The following is a 25,137-nucleotide window of genomic DNA, read 5'->3' as shown; positions in this document are numbered from 1 at the left end:
TGGCTGTTTTAACTTAAAACTTGAAAAATGCTGCCAGCAAGTACATATACATTGAAGTCTCAACATAAATGACAAGAGCAACGATGATTCAAGATAAATTAAAACAGCAAGCATAAGAAACAACAACAATAAAACTTATCATAAGTTCATAACACAAAAGGCAGCAACAATACTGAAGCAGCAACACAACACCTCAAGCTGGCAGGAGGCAGGAACCAGCTCAGGCAGAGAAGCAGGCAACAATATAGGCAGAAGCAACTCAGCAGGGACAACAACCAAAAGGCAAAAGCAGATTAGCAGCTCACCCACAGCATTGAAATAATATAAATACTTTTAGTCGTTGTGAATTGATTAGCCGAACCATTTGAATTTTTCCAAATATTATTATGATTGTCGAGACACTAACTTAGCAAATTCTGAATGATGTTCAGTATTACAAAGCCCAAGGAAGTGAGGAAGTTTAAAGGAGAAGGAATGCCACTGTATTTGAGCAACAAGAAAGGTGATCTCTATGTCACCTTCGAAGTTTTGTTTCCAACTTCATTAACAGAAGAACAGAAGATCAAAATCTAAGAAATTCTTAGTAAGATTGTTGTAAAATTTTGTTCGGTCAAGGATGTTCTATTGTGCCCACTGTAACATGAATACATGATGAACCTCCTTACCTAAGAGTTTTCGCCCCTTCTTTTCTTCTTAATATTTTCCTTCTTGATCTTTCATTTTAATGAATACATTAGGTTCTTCTTGGTGCTGCAATTTGCAAGTCTCTTATTTATAAGTGCTTTTGCTGAGGTTACGAGAAAAACCTTTGTTGGGTTTAGGATTGTTATAATATCAATATAACGTTATATTTCATAGACTTTGATGGACATTGTCAATTATAGCATGTGTTCAAGACCTATATATTATCAAAGGTAGAATAAATATGAGTACATTATCAAAGGTAGAATAAATATGAGTACTTGACAACTAATTTCGAACAAAGTGAGCCTATATTAGACTTGGCAAACGGGTCATTCGGGTCGGATTCTATCGGGTCAATTTCAGGTCAGCAAATATTCGGGTCGTGTTTAAGTCGGGATGGGTCAATTCGGGTTACGTACGGGTAGGGTCAAGTTCGGGTCGGGTCAATTCGGGTAGGGTCAATTTTAATTACTAATTTTCGGGTCAATTTCGGGTCGGGTTAGTTTGGGTCGGGTTAAGTTTAGGTCAAGTCACCAAAATAAATTCACTTAAAAAAAATAGTTGGAAAAATAAAGTAAAATCTTTTAATTCAAAAATAAAATACAAATCTTTCTTCTTATTGGTCAAAATAAGTATATTTTTTACGTGGCGCTCCAAATGCTCTCCAAAAATGCCTACTTTATATATATATATTGGATTAGAAATATCTACATTAAAAAAAAAAATAATAAAGAAAAAAAAAGAGGGTATTTATACTAAAACTAAACTTAAATAAAAGAACTAAATAACACTTGAGAATTTAGCTTGTTTGGCTTATGGACTGATCTTGCATTGACTTTAGCTTGTTTGGTTTATTGGGCTTGAGAATCCATTAAGCAAGGCCCAAAATGGGTGACCCTATCACCCAAACAATAGGTGTATCTGACTTCCACTGAAGGCTGAACGAAGAAATTTAACGGGGAAAAAAACAAAAGAACAATAACGGGTTATGGCAGTTCGGTTTAGACGGTTAGCGGATTGTAACGGTTCGGTTTAAACGGTTTTTCCTGCGGTTTAAACGGTTTCGGTTCATAAACGGGTCGGTTTAAACGGTTAGCGGGTTACAAATGGTTCGGTTTAAAAAGGTTTTTTCTACGGTTTAAACGGTTTCGGTTTATAAACGGTTCGGGTCAATAACGGGTTTATAAAGCATTCGGTTCGGTTTTGACCAGTTTGGTTTGTTATCGGTTTACGGTCCGTAACGGGTTGACATTAAGCGGTTCGATTCGGTTTTGGTTTGATATTGTACGGTTCAGTTCGATTTTCGGTTTAAATTTATCGGTTTATAAACGGTTCGGTCCGTGATGGTTCGGTTCGGTAACGGGCAGTTTCACGGTTCGGTTTGAAAAGTCCCACCCCTATTCACATTACATTGAGTAATCAATCTGACTCTTAACAAAGTAAAATTCCCGTTCAGACTTCAAAATTTATCAAGTAATCCAACTCTAAACCCAAAAACTTTGTTTGTAACCCTTAATTTCGCTTCAAATCTTTTTGTTTTTCAAATTAGAGTTTGATTTTCCTTTATAACATTACTGTTAAAATAAAAGAAACAGCAGTAATAGTTAACTATTTATTCAATATATAGAGAAGTGATTAAGTGTATAACTAAATCTGTATTTTCAACTCTGAAAGGAGCAGGAGGTTTGCTTAAAACACATACTTTCCTCCAACCACTTGAAGGAGAAGAAAAGTCTGGTACTAAGGAAGATAACTTGGTAGATATAGATGTTAAGCCTCCATCTGCAGCTCCTCCTACTTCAGTAGTTGAATATGTATTGCCTGGTGGGATTGGAACATACAGTATAAGTCACATTTCCTATTTTAATCCAAGGGTGCCTAAGCCAGAGGAGAATATCTTCTTAGTGGCTTCAGCAACCAGCAATGATAAAAACGACGACAATTCAAATTGTAGCTCATATACGGGAAGTGGTTTCACATTGTGGGATGAATCAACTGTGAAAAAGGGAAATAAAGAGAAAGAGAATTTGGGGGATGAAAACATAGTAAAAGGTAAATGTCTATTTCATTCTTCCAACTAAGATTAAACATTGCATAGCAGATTGATACAATATAAGTAATTTACTATCTAGACATTAGTCCAATAATAATTATTGTGTTCATGTTTTAGTTTGGCATACAAGACAACTTAGAGGACCCATATGAAGTAGAAAGGTAATATACTATACAGACCTCCGCAAGCATGATGCTTGTTGTCATAGTGATGCTTTCAAAGCTTTATATGGGGATTGGAGGTTACACTCACATCAATGTACCACTCCATCAGATATTAAACCTCTTATGTATATATTAGGAAATAAAAGGCTATCTAGTAAACTTAGCTCACCAGTGAACTAGAGAGAGGAAGGGCAGTAAATCTCACGTAAGTGTAACTACCTAATTGTCCCCTCTATCACGTACAGTTTGCTGGAGAACTATCTCTCTAAATAGCCTTACTCGTATTTTAGGGTGTCACAATATAATTGTCTCTTGAAGTCACTTCCTACTTTAATTTCTTCATATACCAATCTCCATGTCATTTAAACGGAAAAATATGAAACTGAGGGAGGATTTATTGTTGGTACAATCGCAATTGAGTTGAATACAGTTTGCTTGCACAAGCGCTTTTTCATCATGGAATTTTGGACACACTAATATGTACAATAGGACTTTGGTTTGGACAGGAGGGTATGGATGGCAAGGTTAGTTTAGTCAATGTAAATGCAGAGAAGCAGCTAATATGAAAGGGGTACAAAAATAGGCTCGTATAAAATACATAGAATTGAATACTTGCAAGTGTTGTAACTCTCAAATTTTCTCTTTGGATGAAGTATTGATATAAGTTTTGGTTGAAGTGATTGTTGTGGGTCAGAGACTCAGAGTACTACTACAGTAGTGCTCCACATATATAGTCTACTTTCCTATAACTGTAGGCTTTCTTTACATAACTTACCTTCCTGTTCTAAGGCTAATTAGATCAAGGTTTATCAGGAATTTGATACTTGATTTTCGATAACTGTAGGTTTGTCCCAAGAGTTACTGTCTTATTGATACCTATTTTTTGCCTTTGCAGATTTCACATGTTGAGAGAACTCATTCCTCACAGTGACCAGAAGAGAGATAAGGCATCATTTCTGTTAGAGGTATGAGCACAAAGACCTTCTCTTATCTGACATAGTGTTGTCTAGGATACCCTCTGATATCTGTATTTATGCAGGTCATTGAATACATTCAGTATCTACAAGAAAAGGTAAATAGATACGAAGGGGCATACCCTGGATGGAATAGTGAACCACCCAAGTTGAATCCATTGGTAAGTTCTTCTGTGTTTTTATACAGATTATTGTCACGTGCTGACTAATTCCCCTAGTCTTATGCACGCTAGCCTACTAACTTCCCTCCCTCGGATGCTAGTCAAGGCTTAACCCCGAAACGCTTCAAGCAAGAGTGTGCAACGAAAGTTAAGGAATGTTGAGAACACAAGAGGATATAAATATTTTGAATGCTTTGATAGCTTGAGAGAGAGTGTTTACAAGTATTTTCTGAGATGCCTCCAAATGAAGGTCAAGTCCCCTATTTATAGTGTTCTAAGCATGGCCTAGAACCTTCACTAACCTCCTCAAATGGAGGGTTATAGATCTAATCCTTTCTAGAGTATTCTATACATTTCTTTAGTACATTCCCTCTATGTACAAGGCTCTAGAATTATCTACTCAACTCTAGATTTTACAGATGATTCAAGGATGTCCTAGGAGGTTCTAGAAGCTTCCGGATGCATCTCGAGTCTCCTTGAGTATTCTGGAACCTTCCGGACTTCTCCTTCAAAATCTAATACCACCATGATGTTCATTGGGCCTAAAAATGGTGGACCCCCAAATTTGGGCTCAATCGGACTTCATTTGGGTCCCCAAATAGCCCATTATTGTGTTACTGTCACTTGGGTGTTCACTAGGGTGACAGCACTGGAGCAATATAAAGCTCTATAGGGGGAGGGTGTCTCTAGCCTAGCCAGTGCGCACCAAGGGCATTCCCCCTGGCCACGATTGTTGCCTCCCGTCTAATGGCCCTAGTGCGGGGTGGAATGTGTGGGTCGTGACATTATGCTCTGAAAGGATTTATACAGATTATGCTCTGAAAGGACTTCTTTCTTGCTTCTTTACACGGTTCATTCAGATTGATTCATTGACATTTTCTAGAGTTAGAAGTAATGTCTGTTAAGGTATGTAGCATTAGTTGTTTATAGTGATAATTGATATAATCAATGTATAGCTGTTACTTAGCAACTAGACCAACTTTTAGGATAAAAAGCCAAAAGCCATCCCCAAAAGGTTACTCAAACTAACTTTTGCATTTTGGCTGAAAGGCCAAAAGATTAACAAATTTTTTGATTGTTTGACCACATGAAAAAGTCATTAATCATTAGGCACCGAGAAAGTTGGCAAAAAATTCATTTACCAAACAAGGCCTTAGTACTCATTTTATTATTTTTTTTTTGTGTGTTTTGAAGTATTATAGAGACTTTTTAAGTAAACCATTGTTCATTTTTCATATGTTTGATGCAGAGAAATAGCCATGGGGCAACTGAGAGTTTTGTTGATCAGTCTCGAGCAGTGAATGCTAGTCCTGTGTTGATGTTTGGTGCCAAAGTTGATGAGAAAGCTACTCCTGCTGTTTCATTGAATGTCCTGTGCAATCCCCAAACCCCAACAGAATGTAGCATCATCAATGCTATCAATGTCAAGACAGTTGATCAGCAGCCTGGAAAAACTAATAAAGCAGGATCAATTTCTCCACCACTGCAGCATGATATCCACGCTCCTATCATTAATAGTTGTGCTGTTGAACCACCTCCTGTGAGGCTTCCAACTGAGGGAGGCAATGCTTCATTCCCTCAATAGCAGTTATGGAAAGGTAGAACTTCCGCATCTGAGCCATCTCTTGCCACCGATAAACTGAAAGATCAAGAGCTGGCTCGTGAAGGTGGCGCAATAAATATCTCAAGCGTATACTCTCAGGGGTGAGTAATCATAAACTCTATTTGTAGATGTTCTGTGATTAAATTAGGGAATATTTCACGACACTTTGTATCAAAGATGATTGAAGATTATGCATAACCATTTTTGTACACTAAGTGAGAATTAAGGATTCTGTTCTTGAAACTGTAGAAGGTTTATGAGGGGGCAAGCATGGCTTCTTGTAAATAAATGAACAGTAATTGAGTTTTCTCTTAAGTCATGATAATGTTTAAGGTACCCAGTTTGCTGATCAGCAGATTAAGTTTATCCCTATTTTGGCAACTTTTTTGAGAGAATAAATGATTTCAGGGATTGATTGTATGTATAAAATATTCATTCTCCTGTTTTTTTTTTTTTTTTTTTTTTTCTTTCTAGTAACTTGAATGGATATAAATTTCGAACAGGTTGTTGAGTACGCTAACACGAGCTTGCCGAGTTCTGGGGTAGATTTGTCTCAAGCAACCATATCAGTTGAAGTTGACATAGGAAAGCGAGCACATAATAGACAAGATTCCCAGGAGGCTGCTGGGAAGGTAAGCATAACTCAGATACTGGGCGAGTAAGAGACCTGTTTCTCTTTATTCAGGGTGTTGAAATTCCCAATGGTAATCCATCTTTGCAACATGCTAGAATTGATAGCACCAGTAGCGAGTCTGATCATGGAGGTTTGGTACATTCTTTTGCTATGTGATTAGATCATTTTTTGCGGAGCTGTCCTGGCCCTCTGGTAAAATCGCCCATCCCTTCTTCTTCGCCAGATCAACCTGTTGATAGCTTGAGCCAAATTTTACATGTTATTAATTTCTCTCTTCAGTTTGTTTTTGCTTAGTTTTTCAGGACTTCTGAAGAGTGAATAGGTAGTCCGTAGTCCTACTTAGAATATTCTTTCATCTTAATTTTTCTTAATCTTTTCAACTTATGTATTTATATATAGGCATCCATATTAGTATATGAGGAGCCGCCTTTTAATTATGAGCTTCCATATTGAGAAGCTTTTATTAATTTTTTTTTTTAACTTCATTTTATAACTTGTATCTGCTATAGCAGATTAATTAGCAGCTTATATACTGATAAGCATACTCTTTTTTGTTTTCCTTGCTACATGTAATAACAAAATCAAGGTAACTGTTATTAACCAATTAAATTCTTGAGATCAAGTAACTCAACGGAGTTTGAAATTTGGAGGATTTTGGCATATTCTCTTCACTTAGTTAAAAATCTTGTTGCTTAATATCTTTAGTATCATACCATATTATATTAGTTGATTAGACCAAATCTTATGGAGTATTTGTGTTTTGATATTACCAATATTTGTGGTTATGTATTAATATAAATTATGAATTACAAATACTCTTAAAAGATTCCACTTAATAGTGTTTTTTTTAAAATTATATGTTAGTCTACATATGCGGTGAAAGTTAAGTTAAATCAAATTAAAACTTACTAAAACACCTTATTTAAGTTGTGGAAAACATAGCCTTTGGTAGGCAACAAGAATAAAAAACCACACATTCACACTTCACTTTTATATCAAGGTCCCAAACTTTTAATCAAGCAAAACGATGTCATTGAGCTTTATTTATTATTTTTTTTTTTAAATGATACGGAAATCCCTAACTAGACCTCAACCCTCGTGATTTTTTTGGTCTTATATTTGCGAGCCAAACACTTAAGAGTTAGGAGTAGAGGGGAAGGTAAGGAAATTCATACGTCCAAGTACTCTCATTTGGTAGAATTTAAATCTCAAACCTTTAGAATATGAGGTAAAAACCTTATCAAGTAAGCCAATACTTTATTGGTTGTCATTAATCTTAAATGCTTTTAAACAACTTGTGAAGAAACTTGATCCAAACTTATTTGCTAAGGGTCTTTTGGTATCAAAAACACATTTTCCGGTTTTTGTTATTTTGTTTTTAAAAGAGATATGATTTATAATGAAATCATAACTACATAGAATCTAGTTTACTAACAACAACAAAGTACAAACCACTTTTTCTGGTTTTGATTTAAAAAAAAAAAAAAAAACTGAAGAGAAAAAAAAAAAAAAAAAAAGATAAGTAACGACGATTCAAATTAATAAGTCAGCTTGGAGTAGAGGCCAAATCTTCAATTGTAATAACAAAACAATAAGAATCCTAGTAAGCAAATGTAGAAAATCCCCCTAGCACATACAGTAACCCTGAGCAATACTTCGTATATTTCTTTTATAATCTAATACTTCAAGTACAGGACAGTTACTATCCAAAGTATACACACTCATATATATAAGCTTGCTGTACTTTGCACAACTTTACAAGTAAACTAGTTCTCTATTGAACATACACCGACAAGGTAAAGGTAGTAAGGTACTAGTTTTTCCATTTCTATTAAAATATCCATTGAATTGAATATTGAACTATATGATTTGGTTGATGCAATCCCATGTCCATTATATGTATATATGACATAATGTTTAAGTAAGAAATAAATAATATGCCCTGAATTGATTTTCCATGTAAGAGGGGTTTAAGTGCAACATCCCCCCTATGATTGCTCTGAAGCTGGTGATGTTTATTATATTTTAACTACTGTTTTCTATTGAGATGTGCGGTTTTCTGTCTTCTTTATATAGGTTTATCAAAAACTTTGTTAACTCAAACTTTGGATATGAGTGTCTGGCCCTACATAAGTTTCAGGTGTGAAACTACAACTTTCCCTCTCTTATTCCCTTAGCTTTCCTCTCTCCATGAAAAGAAATGTATCTTTTGCATTTGCTCATTGTAGTGTTTTCATGAGGTTGTGATTCTGATTTCTTCAAACGTCTTTTTTCATTTGGGTCTTACACAAAAACATACCTATAAAGGACTAAAGCCTGAAGGTACATCTAAAGGTGCTGTGTTCGGAGTCACAACAGCATGGATAGCGCACACTAACCCTTTGATTTGGGCGAGTTTGCCTTTTTGATCAGATTTCTATCAGTATTGATTTGGTGTGTCCAATTGTTGGATTGATAATGATAACTATATATGTTTTCTTTTTTATGTTCTTTTTTTTATCAATAACATATGATATGCTACAAACTTACTTGGCCAAAAGAATATTATTGAACCAGCTTTTATAGCTTGCTTTAACTTTGGAATATCATGAATGTCATTTTATGTTAGGCAAGCATACACCAATAAGTTAGGTATTTATCTTGGATTGAAATTTTTCTAGATCTCATTGTTACTTTGTTAGCAGGGCTGCCATTATAAGCTTCAGTATAGTTGGAGAACCACTGATAAAGTTTTGTTTTCTTATTTATATACCAGGCATTGATGCATCTGTTCCTCTACCTTGTTTTGGTGCAGGATTCTGAATTGTTTTATGAGTGCATGAGAGCTTTGAAAGCCTTTGCTTCATTTCATTATAAAGAAACTATTGCTAGAAAGGTGGGTCTAGGCTCTTATGCTGCTAGTGGTGTCAAGGTATACGGGGAAGAATGTCCAGGAAGGAATTTTGAGTCGCTTCGTCCTTCCTTCCCTGCTGCAGCTACTTCTATTTGAGGATTGTAGGTATAAGGTTGATAATTTTAACCTTTTTTTTTTTTTTTTTTCTTTTTTTTTTTTTTTTTACATCAGGCATCCTTCAAGGGCAGTTGCTTCCACTCTTCCTTTCTTCCTCCATTCATCATGAACTTTGCTTTACACCCTCTTGCAAGTATATTAAGGAGCAGCTAAATTGGAGATTGATTGAAGATTTTTTGAGAAGGAATGAGCAGATTTGTTCCACTACAACTAGTCACGTATGAAGTATAAGTTGGAATTATATCTGTTGTAGTAGAAATCTCGTTACTATGAGATATCGTACATATACTATAATATACCTATATGAAATAAAAAAAAAGTTTGGCCCAATTATTTGGTATTTTTTTTCATTGAGACTCACGTTTTTTTGTTAAATATATGTTAGATATTTTTTTTAAATAATATGGACAAGAAAATTTGTCCCTAACGTAGAAAATATAGACGAAAAAGCCGTCCCAAAATATTGAATATCAAATGTTTGAAACTGTAGACAAAAAAAAGCGTCACCAATTTAATGCTTTTAGACAGCAAAAAGCGTCGAAAAAGTTGAGAAAGTGCGCCAAATCCTGCAAATATCGACGCTTCGTATATTGTTTTGGACATAGATAAGCGTCGAGATTCTCAACGATTTAAAGCGTCACAAAATATTGGGACATAAAAAGGTGTCGAGACTTGTGACACGAAAAAGCGTCGCAAATTTCTTGACTCACTTTTTCTCGACGCTTTTATAAAGCGTCGAGAAAAAAAATGGCGACGCTTTTCAATGCCGTAAATGATGGAAAAAAGCGTTTCAAAAGGACGGGATTTGTAGTAGTGCATGCGAGGAACGATGATGCGTTGGACGCTAGCACCAGCGCCAGCACGCACTAGCAAGCATCAGCGATGCTGCTAGGCTAGTGTTAGCATGCTGGGCTAGCTGGCACAGCCAGCTGGCACGCTAGCTGGCAGCTGGGCAGCAGGATAGGGTGAGGCGGTTTATGAGGAGAGTGGGGACCAAGGCTTTGGGAAAGCCTTGGGGACCAAGGCATTGGTCCCCCCACCTCTCCATGGTCCTCACCTAATACTCTCTCCCTCCTTGACACTTGTCGAATTGTGATTGCATTTGTTTATTGATTTATTTTAGAAATAAATTAATTGATAAATAAAACATTCTCCCACATTGGTTGGGGAATGAGAATCAAGGGATCATTTCCCTATAAATACCAAGCTTGGTATTGGGATTTGAGACAACCTTGAGTGAAATTAAAAAGGCAACTCTAAGAAAAGAGTAAACCTTTGATTCGTAAAACTCATAGTTATTTTGTCCGGGTCTTGACTAACCTTCAAGACTTAGGACGCTCGGGTCGGGTCGAGGGTACGATCCGTCGGAGATCTCGTCTTTTCAGGATTTTGAAGTAAGAGCTCTTTGGGAGCGAAGCACGCGTCAAAGGTATAATTCTTGTCCTTAATCTTATTTGATTAAGTTTATTATGCTTGTTTAATTTCTTTAATTAAGGGGCGGGTCTTGGTGGGTTTCCTTCCGCGTAGTGTCGGGTCACTACGAAACCCTACATTATGGTGGAGACGGAAATGATTATAGTGGTATTTTTGTACATGATGGTCCCTTCGAAGATGCTCAACAAACGATTGATTGGCAAAAATAGGTTGCAATTAGATCTGGTTTTTGTTTAGTAGTAGCAACTCATAAATCTCAACGGGATGGTAGAATGGATCGCATTTTGAGATGCGACCGTTATCGCAAAAGGGAGAACGAGATTTTTAATACATCGAATCGGTTTGATACAAAGTGGAAAGGTTGTGGGTGTGAGTTCAGAGTAAAGGTTCGACAACACCAAAGTCGTGACGGTTGGGAAGTGAAGGGTCACTCTAAATGGGGGTATCACAACCATGAGATGATAATATATGAAGTGGGTCATCGACAGTTAAGCGACCTAAGTCCTGCTGCAAAACTAGTTGTCAAAGAAATGAGTGATGCTCAAGTGAAGCCTGCTAAAATATTAGCATCTGTGTTAGAGAAATTTCCTGAAGACCAGCCAAACCGAAGACAGATCTACAACGTCGGACAGAAACTGAGGTTTGAACGGTCAGAGGGAAGGAACCCTATACAGCAGCTTCTACACCAGGCACAAGCACGTGGTTACCTGTTCTGGTTTAATTCTGATGAAGAGACATTTGAGGTGACTCATTTATTCCTTGTGCATCCTGATTGTGCTGATATGATCAAGTCTTGGCCATCTGTGATTTTGATCGATTCAACATACAAGACAAACAAGTACAAGTTCCCACTGGTTGAGATGATTGGGATGGCTCCAACGAACCAGAACTTTCTGCTTGGTTATGCAGTCATCAAGGATGAGACGGGTGCGAGTTATTATTGGGTGTTGGAGAAGTTGAGAAACTACATCGACCCTAATGTTCAGCCATCAGCCATCGTCAGTGATTGTGAGGGAGGTCTCTTTGCCCCTATAGCGGAGCTGTTTCCAGAATCGAAGCATTTACTGTGCATATGGCACATCAACAACTATGTGAAAGTCAAAGCCTACAACTTTTTCAACAAGAATTTAGATTCAGCAGAGAGATTGGTAAATGGTAAGTAGCGGAAGATCCTGCAAGTTACCACAGAGGCAGAGTACGATCGAGCCTTGGATAACTTCAAGGATGCGTACCAATGGTGTCCGGCAGTGGTAAACTATGTGACACAGCAGTGGATACCTCACAGGGAAAAGTTTGTCAAATATTGGACAAACCAAGTTCTTCATTTTGGAAACACTACAACATGTAGAGTTGAGAGCGCTCATAGAGCTTTGAAGGACTAGATTGATTCTTCCACCTCTGCTCTGGATACACTGTTCGAGAGAATAAACAAGGCTATTTTTATTGCTATTTTTATTCCACTTATTTATTTTTTGTATTCTAATTTTGACTAAATTTATATTTTGCATGCATACTAATTAGTATTTGCGCTTTACAAACTAAAAAAAAATATGTCAAATGTTAAAAACTTAAAATGATAATGTCAAATGTTACAAACTTAAACGATAATGTCAGATTTTACAAACTACTATGATAATGTACAAAATGTTCTATAAATAAACTGTCAATAGATCAGTAATCCCTCTTTGAGGCCCACTGCCACTGCACAAGGGCCCGTTCTATATCATCAATAACTGCTCTGCCTGATGCAGTCGTCATGTTGTCCCTCTCCTGAAAGAGTCTTTGTAAAAATAAACAAATTTGAAAAAAAAATATAAAAATAATCAAAAAATTGAAAAAAAAATATATAAGCATAAACAAAAAAAAAATTCTGAAAAAAAAAATATTTTTTTTTTACAGAAAACTGAAATAAAAAAAATATAAGCATAAACAAAAAAAATAGAAACAAAAAATAAAAAAATAAAAAAAGGAAGGCGGCGTCCCAGCCAGACGCCTGCCCCATGGCGGCGGCGGCGCCCACGCAAGACGCCACCACCGTGGCCTTGGCGTCCCGCCCAGCCGCCGCTGCCGTGGGGCTGGCGTCTGGCGTGGGCACCACCACCGTGGCCACGGCGTCCTGCCCAGCCGCCCCGCCTCTTCGAGGTTTTTTTTTTAATTTTTAAAAAAAATATACCTTGCCACCGTATAACCGCCTTCCCTCCGCCTCCGCTGCTGCCTCGACATTGTAGTTTGAATTTTTTTTTTTTTTAGAGAGAGGTGATGAGAGTAGAGAGAAGATGAGAGTGTGTGAGAGTTTTTTTTTTTGACATATAAGGGCAAAAGTGTCACTTCACCTAAAATTTGTGGGCTTTATGTAGAGATTTGCGGGCGATGTTTAGCAGTTCACAAATTCTAAGCCTCAACTAGCTATACTCCAAAAAGGACTCAACTAAGGTCATTTCTGTAATTTGACAAAAAGAAAAAAAAAAGAGTACCTTATCAGTATACTAAAATTCAGTACCAACGAGATATATAGGTTATACCATCCTTAGTAGTATCTAAATACCATCCTACGATAAATTGGTATAGTTATAGTACTGCGGTTGGTATCATATTTAACAAGTATTGTTGTTGGTATATATTGTTATATTGTTGGTATCCTAATCAAGTCTGTTTTTGAATCTGATGGTAGCCTAGTTGCGTCGATTGGTATCAGAGCCATACAGTTAAAAGTTAAAATAAGTTGTTAATTAAATTAATAATTAGTAAATTGGAGAATATTAGGCCTTCTACTGAGTGTAAGAAACCTGATTTTAAGCATTATTATCATATTCCTGAAAATACTATTAATTTTGGCCCAGTCCTTAATTATATAGTAGATCAAATTGGTGCATTAAGATCTGAAGTTGACAATATACATGCTCGTTGTATTAATATTGAAAATAAGATATCAATAACCACAACTGATATTAATAAAAAAAGTAATTGATCTAAAAAAACGAGTTAAACAAGTACAACTTGCTTTAACAAACGAAGTTAGACATCAATTTATTAAAGAAGTATCACCTAGTAAAGAAAAAATTGTTCCTTATAAATATAAATATCCATTTTAGAATTTAGATAAACATAAAAAGTTTACGGTATCACTCCCTAAAAGACCTACTAATAACCAAGAAAAGAATAAAGAAACTAAATATGAGCCCTCATCTTCAGGAGAAAACGCTTAACGAATTGCAAATCTTGTTTGATAAAGAAGACCCTGATAAGCTAAACGAAATCATGAACTTAATTTCTGAAAAAGGGATTGATTTTGAGAGAGGAAAATAATTATGTTACTTTAGAGGAAGATTTATATCAACAAATGAGATTAATGAAGTTAAATGATCTAGACTTTTTGCCTATAGAAGTTGTCCAACAAAAGATTGAAAATAAACTAGGTAAAAGAGTAATGGATAATAATGATGTTGGAGAAGAAATTATTAATGAAAATATTAATGTAAACAATGTTATCCAAATACCTAGATATTAAGGAGAAGGAAGTTGCACACGACCAAGATGCATACCAGGGAAGACTACCCGGTTTAGTGTCAAGGTTATGCCTAACCAAATTCCCAAACAAGAAGAAGTAACTCTTGAACCCATAAGTCAAACTAGCTATAAGCTTAAGTTGGATGGAGTAAGAGATAGACAATATGTTTTAGATCAGTGGAAAAAGAGCATGAGTAGTGTACTCAATTTAAACACTGAATAGATTTCTAAAAATTTCTTAAATTATATCGAACATAGTTTCTATGGCTGTGTAGAAGACTGGTATGATGGTATAGATGAAGAAGTCAAAACTACATTAAAAGCTAGTGAATCTCCTACTAGAATGTTTAGACAGTTACGCCAATACATTGAGTTAGAATTCATTGGTCCTAGAACTGATCCTAATGAAAAACGAATGGAATATCAGAGAAAGTTAAGTAATTTGTCCATCTGTAATATGAAATATGTCGAAAATTACATTATGGAGTTTGAAACATATTATTATAAAATTGGTGAAAATGAAACAAATCTTGGAATATTCTACGATAAATTACCAAGTCCTCTTAATAAAGAAATTAGTGAAAAATATTAAGAATGGAAAGAAAAATTCTTAGCTAGGGATGCCCTAGGTAATAGAATTGTTTTTCTAAGAAAATGGATTGAAAATAAATGTAGAGAGGTTGCTAGAACTCAACAAATGAAGAGACAATTTCTCACTTGTTGGGATTTCCCAAATAACTACGGATGTGAAAGAAAAAACTATAATAAGAGAAGGAATTATAAGAAAAATAAATTTGACAGCTCAAGAGGAGAAACCTATAACAAGAAGTACTATAAACATAAATATAGAAAACCAAGTAGGTTTTTCAGAAAGGCAATATATTATCTTAAAAAAAAGAAAACATGCAAGTGTTGGTCTTGTGGAGAATTAGGACATTATGCTAATGAATGCAAGAAAGCTAACCACAGGGATCACATAGAAATACCAGAAGACGAGGCTTTAGATTTGGCTTTAAGTAATAATAAAGGAATAGTAGAAATCATAGAAGAGGAAAATGAGTATAATGAAGAGCCTGAAGATAGTGAATTTTAAGATGAAAATTATGAAGAAATAAATAATATGATGGAAGGGGAAGTATTAGAAAACTCAGAATCAGATGACGATGAGGATAAAAGTAAAATGACTATAGGTCAACTGAAAAGACCTGAGTATTCTATTGATGATAAAGACCTAGACCAAATGAATAAAGAAAGTAGGAATTTTCCCCAGATTACTAAAGATAAAATATTTAAAACTTTTTTCTTTAAAACTAGAACTAAATATGTATGTGAAGAAATGGAAGGAAGTATAGTAATCGAGGATTGTGAAAAAAAAGCAGCAGAAATTAATATCATAAACTGAAAAGCATTCAGAACCATAAAGAAAAAGGAAATTATAGTTATATTTGTATTGGTGCAGTGCAAGTATACATAACTCTTTTACAAGATTTTGGTAAAAATGTTAAATGTTTAAGCTTTGTTTATGATATTAGACATAAAGAGTTCTATGAGCAGATTATTAATGGTATCACTTGTAGCTTAAGTCAAGGAACTGTAAGTTATATATGTGAACCTAGATATTATGTGAGCTTAGAAGATTCATATGCTCCAAAGTTTCTAGCAATCAAGTTATTAACTGATGGAGTAAACATGCATAAAGGAACTCGACCTATACAACTAAGATGGAAGGTAGTCTATAAGTTGGTTAACACTATATATTCATCTTTCAAGAAACAAATAGTAGATGCTCAGAAATATGAGCAAGGAGGAGGTCCTAAGAAGAAAATTAACCCTATAAAGGTAAATCCTAATGAAATAGAAATTGAAAAAACATGGGAAGAATTCTTCATGAATCTTACAGTAAAAAATAGGTCAAGTAAGATGTTAATAGATGAATCATGATTACTTCATATTGGGTTAACTACAAATCCTAAAATACAGAAAAGTTTGAGTCTTAGAACACCAAGTCTAAGTAGACAAAATTCAACTATAATAAGGATGAAAAAACAAGTCAATGAAAAACCCGAAGAAGATGAAGAAGAAATATTAGCTTTAATAAAAAAGTTAAATGAAAAATATGAAGCTAAGAAAGCCTTAAAGCAACCAGCAAGGCATAGTATAGATATTGGTTCATGTTCCAATTTAGAGATAAATGAAGATCCAAATAATTTTATTGATAAAAGAAAGGTAATTGGATATAAAACCAAAACTGTGAGTGAACTAGTACATGAAGATGAAGTTAATATGCAAATGGAAGCTTGTAATGAAATATCCAGTACTAATCCTAATAGCATTTATATTCCAACTGATATATGCATTGAAGATTATAATAAATATAAATTATGTGCATATATTGATAGCGGTTGTTCTACATGTTTTGGAAAAAGGTCATTATTTCTAGAATTCTTGTGGAAAAATGCTAAAAATCCTATGCAAGTTAGAATTGCTAATAATAGTGTCATGATGCATACGGAATAGAAATTGGAGGAGTTCAATGTGTTATTCCTATTTTATGGGCAACTGATCAACCTAGTCATGATATGATAAAATTTTCAAAGATTATACTCTCCATGCACTCAAACCATTAATCAAATAATCTTTACTATTAATGGTCATTCTGTTCCTATACAGAAAATAACAAGGCATATACTCATCAGACTATGGAATTTATGCGCAGCCAGCGTGGTGATAGGGTTACACCTACACAATGAGAGGTTGCACTTAGAAATTCTGAGTGTGATTCATCACTAATAGATCAGATAAGTAAGCAACAAGAAAAGTTATGTGAAAAATTATATTTTACAAATCCATTAGAATATTGGGAAAAGAATAAGGCATTTGCTAAGATAATTCTAACAAATCCTAATAAGATTATTAGAGTAAGACAAATGGTTTATACCTACCAGGATATATTGGAATTTGATGAACAAATAAAAGAATTACTAAATAAAAAGTTAATTAGGAATAGCAAGAGTCCTCATAATAGTCCAACATTCATGGTAAGGAATCATACAGAAGAAAAAAGAGGTAAAGCTAGAATGGTCATTAATTATAAACAACTAAATGACAATACTGTCTTTGATGGCTATTACATTCCTAATAAAACTGTGTTATTTAATAAAATACAAGGAGCCACATGGTTTTCTAAGATGGATTGTAAGAGTGGCTACTGGAAAATTAAAATGGAAGAAGAAAGCATTCCATTAACTGCATTTAGTGCCCCTTAAGGGCATTATGAATGGTTAGTAATGCCTTTTGGATTAAAAAATGCTCCATAAATATTTCAGAGAAGAATGGATAATATTTTTAGAGAACTTAATCATTGTTGTTTGGTTTACATAGACGATATTTTAATATTCTCAAATGATTTAGAACAACATAAGAATGATCTTAAAGCTGTAACCCAAACATGTGCTGAGCACGGTATAATCCTTGGAAAAGATAAATGTGTTTATGCTAAACAAGAAATTGAGTTTCTAGGATTAGAAATTAAAGCAGGACAAATTATATTGCAAAAACATATTATGGAAAAGATTGAAAAATTCCGAGATAAAATTGAAGATAGAAAACAACTAGAAAGATTTCTAGATGTTTAACCTATGCTTCTGATTTCATACAAAATCTTGCTCTATTAAGAAGACAATTACAACAAAAACTCAAGAAAGAAATAAGTTGGAACTAGAAGGAAAGTGATTCCAAAATTGTTCAAGATTTAAAAGTTATGTGTAAGGATCTTCCTGTACTAACACTACCTACTAGTGAAAATGATTTAATCCTTGAAACTAGGGCTGAGCAAAACTATCTGAAGATCCGAAAATCCGATGATCCAATCCACATCCGATCCGAAAATTATGGATATCCAATCCGGATTTTTTGGATATCGGATCGGATATCGGATATCCAAATTTTGGATTTCGGATATCCGATCCGATATCCAAAAAAAACACTTATTGTTATGTATTACTTTGTGGGTGAAGTATTGTTTGGTTAATTAAAATACTCCCCAAAGGCCCAAGGCCCAAATCTACTAACCCTAATTAATAATCATTCCCTTAAACCCCCCCCCCCACCGCCTCTGAGGCTCTGAATTTCTCTCTCCCTTTCTCATCTATCTCTCTAACTTTCTCTCTCCTCTTCATCTTCTCAAGTAAAAACAAAAAACCAAAACCACCTTCATCCCTACCGCACAGCCGCCTCCCCCTCCCCCTGACTGCGGCAACCCATCGACGACAACATCCTCCTTCTCCGACAGGCGCATCCTAACCTTACCTTCCCCGGCCGTCGCGATCCCCAGCCCCTCCCTAAACCCTAACCCCGCTGCTTCCCCTTCTGCCTCCTCCTTCCCCACCGTCGCGATCCTCCGCACCTCCCAATATGATAAATTGATGTATTTGTTGGCCGATATTGTTGCTGGAATTTGTGCGGCATCGAGAAGAAATTGGTGGTGTTGGTGGGCAAGACTGGCGGTGCGTCTTACTGGTGGTGTTGGTGGTTGTTGCGGTGCGGTGGCTGATTTGTTGATTAGGCTGGTGGTGTTCCTAAATTTTTCCATTAATTAAGTAAAATAAAAACAGACAAATCAATAAACAGAATTAGATCTGGAAAAGGAGATAAAAGATGAACCAGGATCATCGGAATAACGATCAGGGCGAGAATAAGGAGGAGCGTCACGGCGAACCAGGTAGTGCGGTTCTTTGATTTTCTGGGTTCTTTGATTTTAGATTTTATACCAAATTAATATTTGATTTTTGTCATTTGGGTTTTTTTTTGTTTCTTCTTTCAATTAGTAGTGTTGATCTTTGATTTTATATTCTAAAATTTGTGGTACACTTATATTCTAAAATTTATGGGTTATTAGATTCAAATTATATGAATATTTGTAGCTTGTAATTATGAGTTTGATTTTGCAGTCATGGTTGTCAATACAGGAAAAAGATGAAATGTATATCTCTCTTTTTTATTTTATTTTTTTTGGTTGAATTTTTTTTTCTTTTAGAATTTAAGATAGGCCTAATATTAACTCTTCAGAATTTTATATATACTCGTATGAAGTATCAATTTGCCTTAAAAAACAATAAATTTTGCCATTAATTAAGTAATATAACAATATTACTACTGTAAAAAAAACCCATATTATTAGATGGGTCGGATATTGGATATCCGAACTATCCGATTCGAAAATTTCGGATATCCGAATATATGGATATCCGAAAATTTCGAATTGGATACGGATATCAAATATCTGATTTTTCGGATATGGATATTCGATTCGAAATCCAATTTCGGATCGGATATCCGATCCGTGCTCACCCCTACTTGAAACAGATGCTAGTAATGAGCACTGGAGTGCTGTGTTAAAAATCAAAGAAGGAGAAAGACTTTGCAGATACAGTAGTGGAAGTTTTAATAAAGTTGAGTTAAATTATCCAACAATGCAAAAGGAAATCCTTGCAGTCATTAGAGGGATCGAGAAGTTCTTAATCTTCTAGCTCCTAAACAGTTCTTAATAAGAACCGATTATAAAGGAATATTTAGTTTTGTTAAAAAGAATTTGTCTAATATGCAAGCGCAAGGGAGACTGCTGCGTTGACAATTATGGCTTAACCAATTTTCGTTTACTGTTGAACATATTCAGGGATCAAAGAATTCTTTGGCAGATAGTTTGACTAGAGAATTAGCCAATGGCGAAGAAGCACAAGACATCAGAAAAACCTCCTACCCATAAACTAGAAAAGATGGAGGCAGAAAGAAAAACTCTTATTGAAGAAACTGATAAAGCAATGGAGCGGGTTTCACCCTCTACTTGGGCTTAATGGAGGCCATGATTGTTTCATCAAAAAGGAGATCTCGAGATGGTTTGATTAAAAGTTGTCATGTAGCAGTTTGAAGGTTCCTAATGTACGAAGTAATGGTCATTATCCTGCGACTCGTTCCTGATATTCAGGATATTATACTAAATAATATATATAAAAGATAACAATTTTAGATTCTGGTACGATTTAGTTGTTTCAAGGTCATAAAAGTTGTATGATGTTTATGATATATGGGGAAGTAGAATAATGTTCAATACTAATTCCAGAGTGGGTACTGTGTCAATTCATCCACATTCTCCAGAATGGAGGGCACTATATGTGGCGGAGCACTACAAAGCTTGGGATTATGGAATGGTTCTTAGTATTGTCCCATTTCCTGATGATAATACTACTTTCTTTGAGAAACTCACAAAATTCCAGAAGTATGTATTTAGGAGAATTTATGAAGCAACAAGATATAAAGGAAGAGCTGAACAAGTTCAAGTGTAAAGTGCAAACATTGAAATGGTTGAAGGAAAAGTTAACTCTCCACATTTCCTAATCATGTTTGAAGATGTTCATCGCAAAGTCAAAGATCCAATCTGTATCCAGCAGAGACGAGTAAAAGATCCTACAGAAGCAAGAGCTTATGGATTTTTCTATATTGCTCAATATCTTAACTAGTTTATAGCGATAAAGAAAGAACCACCAGTCATAATACATGGGGGAAATACTACAATAGTAGCACCACAATGGTTAATAAATTATTTAGAGAAAGAAGTATTACATGGTGAATCAGTGTATGATTATCTTGAACAAGTTGAAGCTGGGAGATATTTATCCTTGGAGGGAAAAGAGCACTTATTGGAGATCTTTGTCACATGGGATGAATCCTATGCTGCCAAATGTGTGATGGATCTCGATATAGAAGAAGACAACCAAATGTATGTCCATTATGAAGACAACAAGGACAATGAAGGTGGTGTACAAGATATGATGGAGTCCTGAGCCCACATGTAACACCCTAGAAATTCCTTTCCTTTAACATACCAAATTTTTCCCTTTTAATATACGAACTAGGAAAATCTAAGACATTACCGCCACCGTGAAAACGGCTAAGGCAAATATCAAAGACTCACACAGCGGAAGACTATCTTTAAAACCATTTAAAACAAGTCAACTTTAAAAGTCAAACCAAACGAAAGTAAAGTCAAACAAAGTCAACCTACAACTTAGAACCATTATAGGCCCTCAAAACCAAAATATACTGAAAACCTTTACATTAGTCTCATGAGCATAATAAAATAAATAATTTTCAAAGCAAATAAAAACACATCATATTCCTATGGAAACTAAGCATGATTCGCTCTTCACTCATGCCCATCATGAATATGCTTCATCACCTGAAAAGCTTCTCTCTACTTGTCCCCACTACTCGCCATTAGAAATGGGTCGTCGTAGGGCCAAGGTAAAGACAAGGCCAAACAAACATACAAACACACAGTCAGCAATGCTGAGTACATAGGCGTAATAAAACACACTAACATGCTTTCATCCTATCAACACACAACTTATCGTGTTGCACCTGTTTACAAGGATACAAGACATTCAACACTTAACTAGACAATTAACTAGTCTAATTATTTAGCTTGATTACGCATCGAACGGGTTTCCCCCTAACCTGCCCCAATAAAGGGGTACTAACATGGGAGCTAACCGTGCCAGTATAAAAGAACCACTCGTAAGTGGCGGAATTCCTACGCATAATAAAAAGGAATATACAGCGTCCTGTACTTCCAGTAGAAGTTATGGTCAAATATAAAGTCACATAACTCCCCCCATAAGTTCATACTCAAGGTATATACGTTTCCAAGAGTTTTGGTGCGTAATCTCTTTCACTTTACATTGCTTTACATATTATTATACTTGGTGATGACTCTCAAACCATAACACAATCAAACATTATAATTCATTCAAGTAATCAAACATACCAATTTAATTCTTGAATAATTAGTGACCACATAAATTTAATGTTGAATCCTTTTTAAACTACCTCGGTGTTAAATAACACCTTAAGCACATAAAGCACCACAAATCCTATCCCTCGCTGTTGGAAACACCTTAAATGCACATAGGCACCAAAATACAATTTAATCCTTGTGTAATTAGACACTTAAATAGCTCCTTCCTCATGCTTATAGCACTAATAAAAATTATATGAACCATAATAAAATTCCCTTTTCATATTCCAAACCAAATTAAACATTTAGTTTAATTAACATGCTCTCTATCATGCCAATAATAAAAGTGTGGTTCATAATCAACATGAAAACATTATTAATTCCAATCACCAATTCATCACAAATAATTCATACAACACAAAATCATTTACCAACGTCAATCCAATCAACAAATTCCAACTAACACCTATCATGATACTACTTGGAATTAATTAAACAAAGCCTAGCATGCCTCTACATATTCAAGTAATTACCAAATACGCGAACGTACCTTGAATATGATCTCAAAATCGCCACGACTAAATAAAATCACTCACTTGGAAGTCTCATACAAACCAATATTACAAAGAAGTATTAATACCTCTTTCACACAAATTTTCAGCAATATATACCCTCTTTAAATAACTCATAAACCCTCTAAAATAAGCTGAATTTTAATTTAAAACCCTTACTTTTATTCCCAATTAATGGGTAATTAAAAATCCTTTCAAGAAACATAATTATAGCTTATATATAAAAATTTCAAAATTATAAAAACTTATAAACTTGCTGTAATTTAGTTTAAAAACATTAATTTCAATAGTTTTAATCAACCACAATCAAATTCCATCAATAAACATTAATTTAGAAACCTAGGGTTTTCAATTTGGGCCTTTTTAATTCAAAAAACTAAATTTGAAAATTTATATACAAAATACTTATCATCAATCATCATAAACCCAAAAACAATAATTAGATTAAGGGTAGATTAAATTAAAAACAAAAAGAATAAGTATTTTTTTTAAATGGTGCGCACGACCACCACGGCTAGGCGGCTGCCGCACGCCCTCCCGGTGGCCACCGCTGCTGGCGTGCGCTGGTGGTGGTGGCCGGCCGGTGATGGTGTGTATGTGGGTGGTGATTGAAACAAAATAAAATAAAATAAAGGGGAAGGGGAAAAATTAAGGGGAAAAGGAAAATAAGAGGAGAGAGAGAGTTTACCTTTGGGTGCACTCCACCTTAAGCATATGATGGATATATATACCCTCTCTCAATAACCCTCCTACTTAAAATTCCTTTACTACCCTTAATGACCACTTTCCTAGTCAAACTAGTATTTTGGCTTTCTTTAAAAACTCATTGACTTTAAAATTTCCTTTTATAAAATAATATGCCCCAATATTTCCAAATTATGAAATAAAATATTTTCAAGATTATTAAATAATTAAAAATAAACTTTTAAATAAAATAATTCTTTTTAAATTAATGAAAAACCATAAATAATTCATTTCGAATTATTTAAATACTTTAAGAAATACTTATTTATATTAAAATACGTATAAAAATACGAGGTATTACACCACACTAGCAATAATGTATCTGCTTTTACTGTTATAGCACGTTTTATTTATTTTAAAGAATCTTTAGAAAATTAGTGAACGATATTCACTTGCTGAGTCATGATTTTCTGTAAGCCATAGAAAGTGTCGGCGACCTTTGTGAGCCTTCCCCTATATAAAGGGAATTAGGCAAAGAAGTGAAGGCAAAGTTGGAAGAGTTAGCTAGAGAATTCCTCTGAAAGCATTAGAGAGTCCTCTAGAGAAAAATACTCACCTTAAGAGTGTTAGATATTTAGAGTGTTGATGGTTTGCGCGATCGCGACCATGAAGGAGTGCCCGCGCAAGTTAGGCGCGGCTGCGCAGAGAGCGCGCCTAAACCGCGCACCTCTCTGGAAATTGGCAAAATTGGAAGGGTGAGATGGCGCGCCCGCGCGTCCTGGTTGGCGCGCCCGCGCGTCCTGGTCGCGCCTAAACCGCGCCCCTCACTGTCTTCCTTCAGAAATTTTGCAGTTTTTGTGAGGAGCGCCCGCTCCTCCTTGGGGCGCGCCCGCGCCTCCTTGGGAGCGCCCGCGCCACCTGGCAGTTGCGATTTCGTTTATTCTTTTAATTGTGAAATTAAAAGAAGAACGTGTGTTCTGGTTTTTTGCTCTCTAATTTCCTCTCCAATATTTCACTTTTCTTCACACTTTTCTCTAAGAAACTTGCAATCTCTTATAGAAAACTCTATCAATTAAGTTAATTTTTGAGAATTTGATCATCTTACTACAATTCTTAGTGCAAAGATTGTAGTGTTGTCTATTGTATCTCAAAGTGACTTTCCGGTTTCAACCCAAGCACCGTGGTGGGGGAAATAATCACTTTAGGAAAGTGTTTACACGCCTTAGACAAGTATCCGGTATTGAAAACTCACGTGGTCCATAATATTCTCTTGTTTTTGTTGATTTCATTGGCTTAGAGTAAAGGCAAGTTTTAGTATCTTTCACATTAATATTTTTGTTGTAATTTCTGATTACATTGTTTATTTAGTGCTTGGATTGTAATACTTTGGTTAGTATTGATTATTGTATGATTTGATTGAATTATACACTACTTAGGTTTTGTTCCACCATTTTTAAGTAATTCTTATTGTGTAGAATTGCTGAAAACCTAACAAAGAGACAGATTGGTTCTCCATCTCTCTTAAAATAGAGAAAACTCTAGCTCAGCTTATGTCTGTTTAAGCTTTTATTTTGTTTGTTGTAATATATGAGTGTTGTAATCTTTTCAAAGTTAAATAAAAGTTTTGTTCAAGAAGGGAACATTATCCACTTGAACCTTATATATCAAATGGGTTATCTTTCTATTTAAGAAGTTCGATCATAGACACAGTAAAAATTGTTTGATTAGAGATTACGGTCTAATCTTGATCTAAGGAAGACAAGGTTTGGGTTAGCTACCTTGGTAAATTAAAGCCGGAAGCTCAGAACGCCGGAGGTTCCATTGTCGACTAAGTTCAGGTATTGGTCAAAACTCTCTAGTTAAAT

The 25,137-nt window shown here is 35.1% G+C and overlaps 1 protein-coding gene and 1 pseudogene across 2 annotated transcripts; both read left to right on the top strand.

Annotated features, from left to right (window-relative positions):
* The first annotated feature begins 423 nt into the window (after window positions 1-423).
* On the top strand, window positions 424-6,854 carry LOC110684871 (annotated as a pseudogene).
* A 364-nt stretch (window positions 6,855-7,218) lies between these two features.
* Window positions 7,219-9,587, top strand: LOC110684788. 2 transcript variants are annotated; one of them, XM_021861215.1, is made up of 3 exons: window positions 7,219-8,413; window positions 9,068-9,184; window positions 9,338-9,587. In XM_021861215.1, exons 1-3 carry the CDS (start codon window positions 8,321-8,323, stop codon window positions 9,434-9,436), a joined length of 309 nt encoding a protein of 102 aa, XP_021716907.1. In that variant the 5' UTR covers window positions 7,219-8,320; the 3' UTR covers window positions 9,437-9,587. The 2 variants fall into 2 exon arrangements, 1 of the variants encoding a protein (XP_021716907.1); XR_002503822.1 differs by having other exon boundaries at window positions 8,111-8,413; window positions 9,068-9,148.
* Window positions 9,588-25,137: the final 15,550 nt, after the last annotated feature.

This window comes from Chenopodium quinoa, unplaced genomic scaffold (assembly GCF_001683475.1).
Source record: "Chenopodium quinoa cultivar QQ74 unplaced genomic scaffold, ASM168347v1, whole genome shotgun sequence".
Classification (NCBI taxonomy): Eukaryota; Viridiplantae; Streptophyta; class Magnoliopsida; order Caryophyllales; family Amaranthaceae; genus Chenopodium; species Chenopodium quinoa.
The sequence above is the reverse complement of the archived record's forward strand: the minus strand, read 5'-3'. Positions and strand labels throughout refer to the sequence as shown.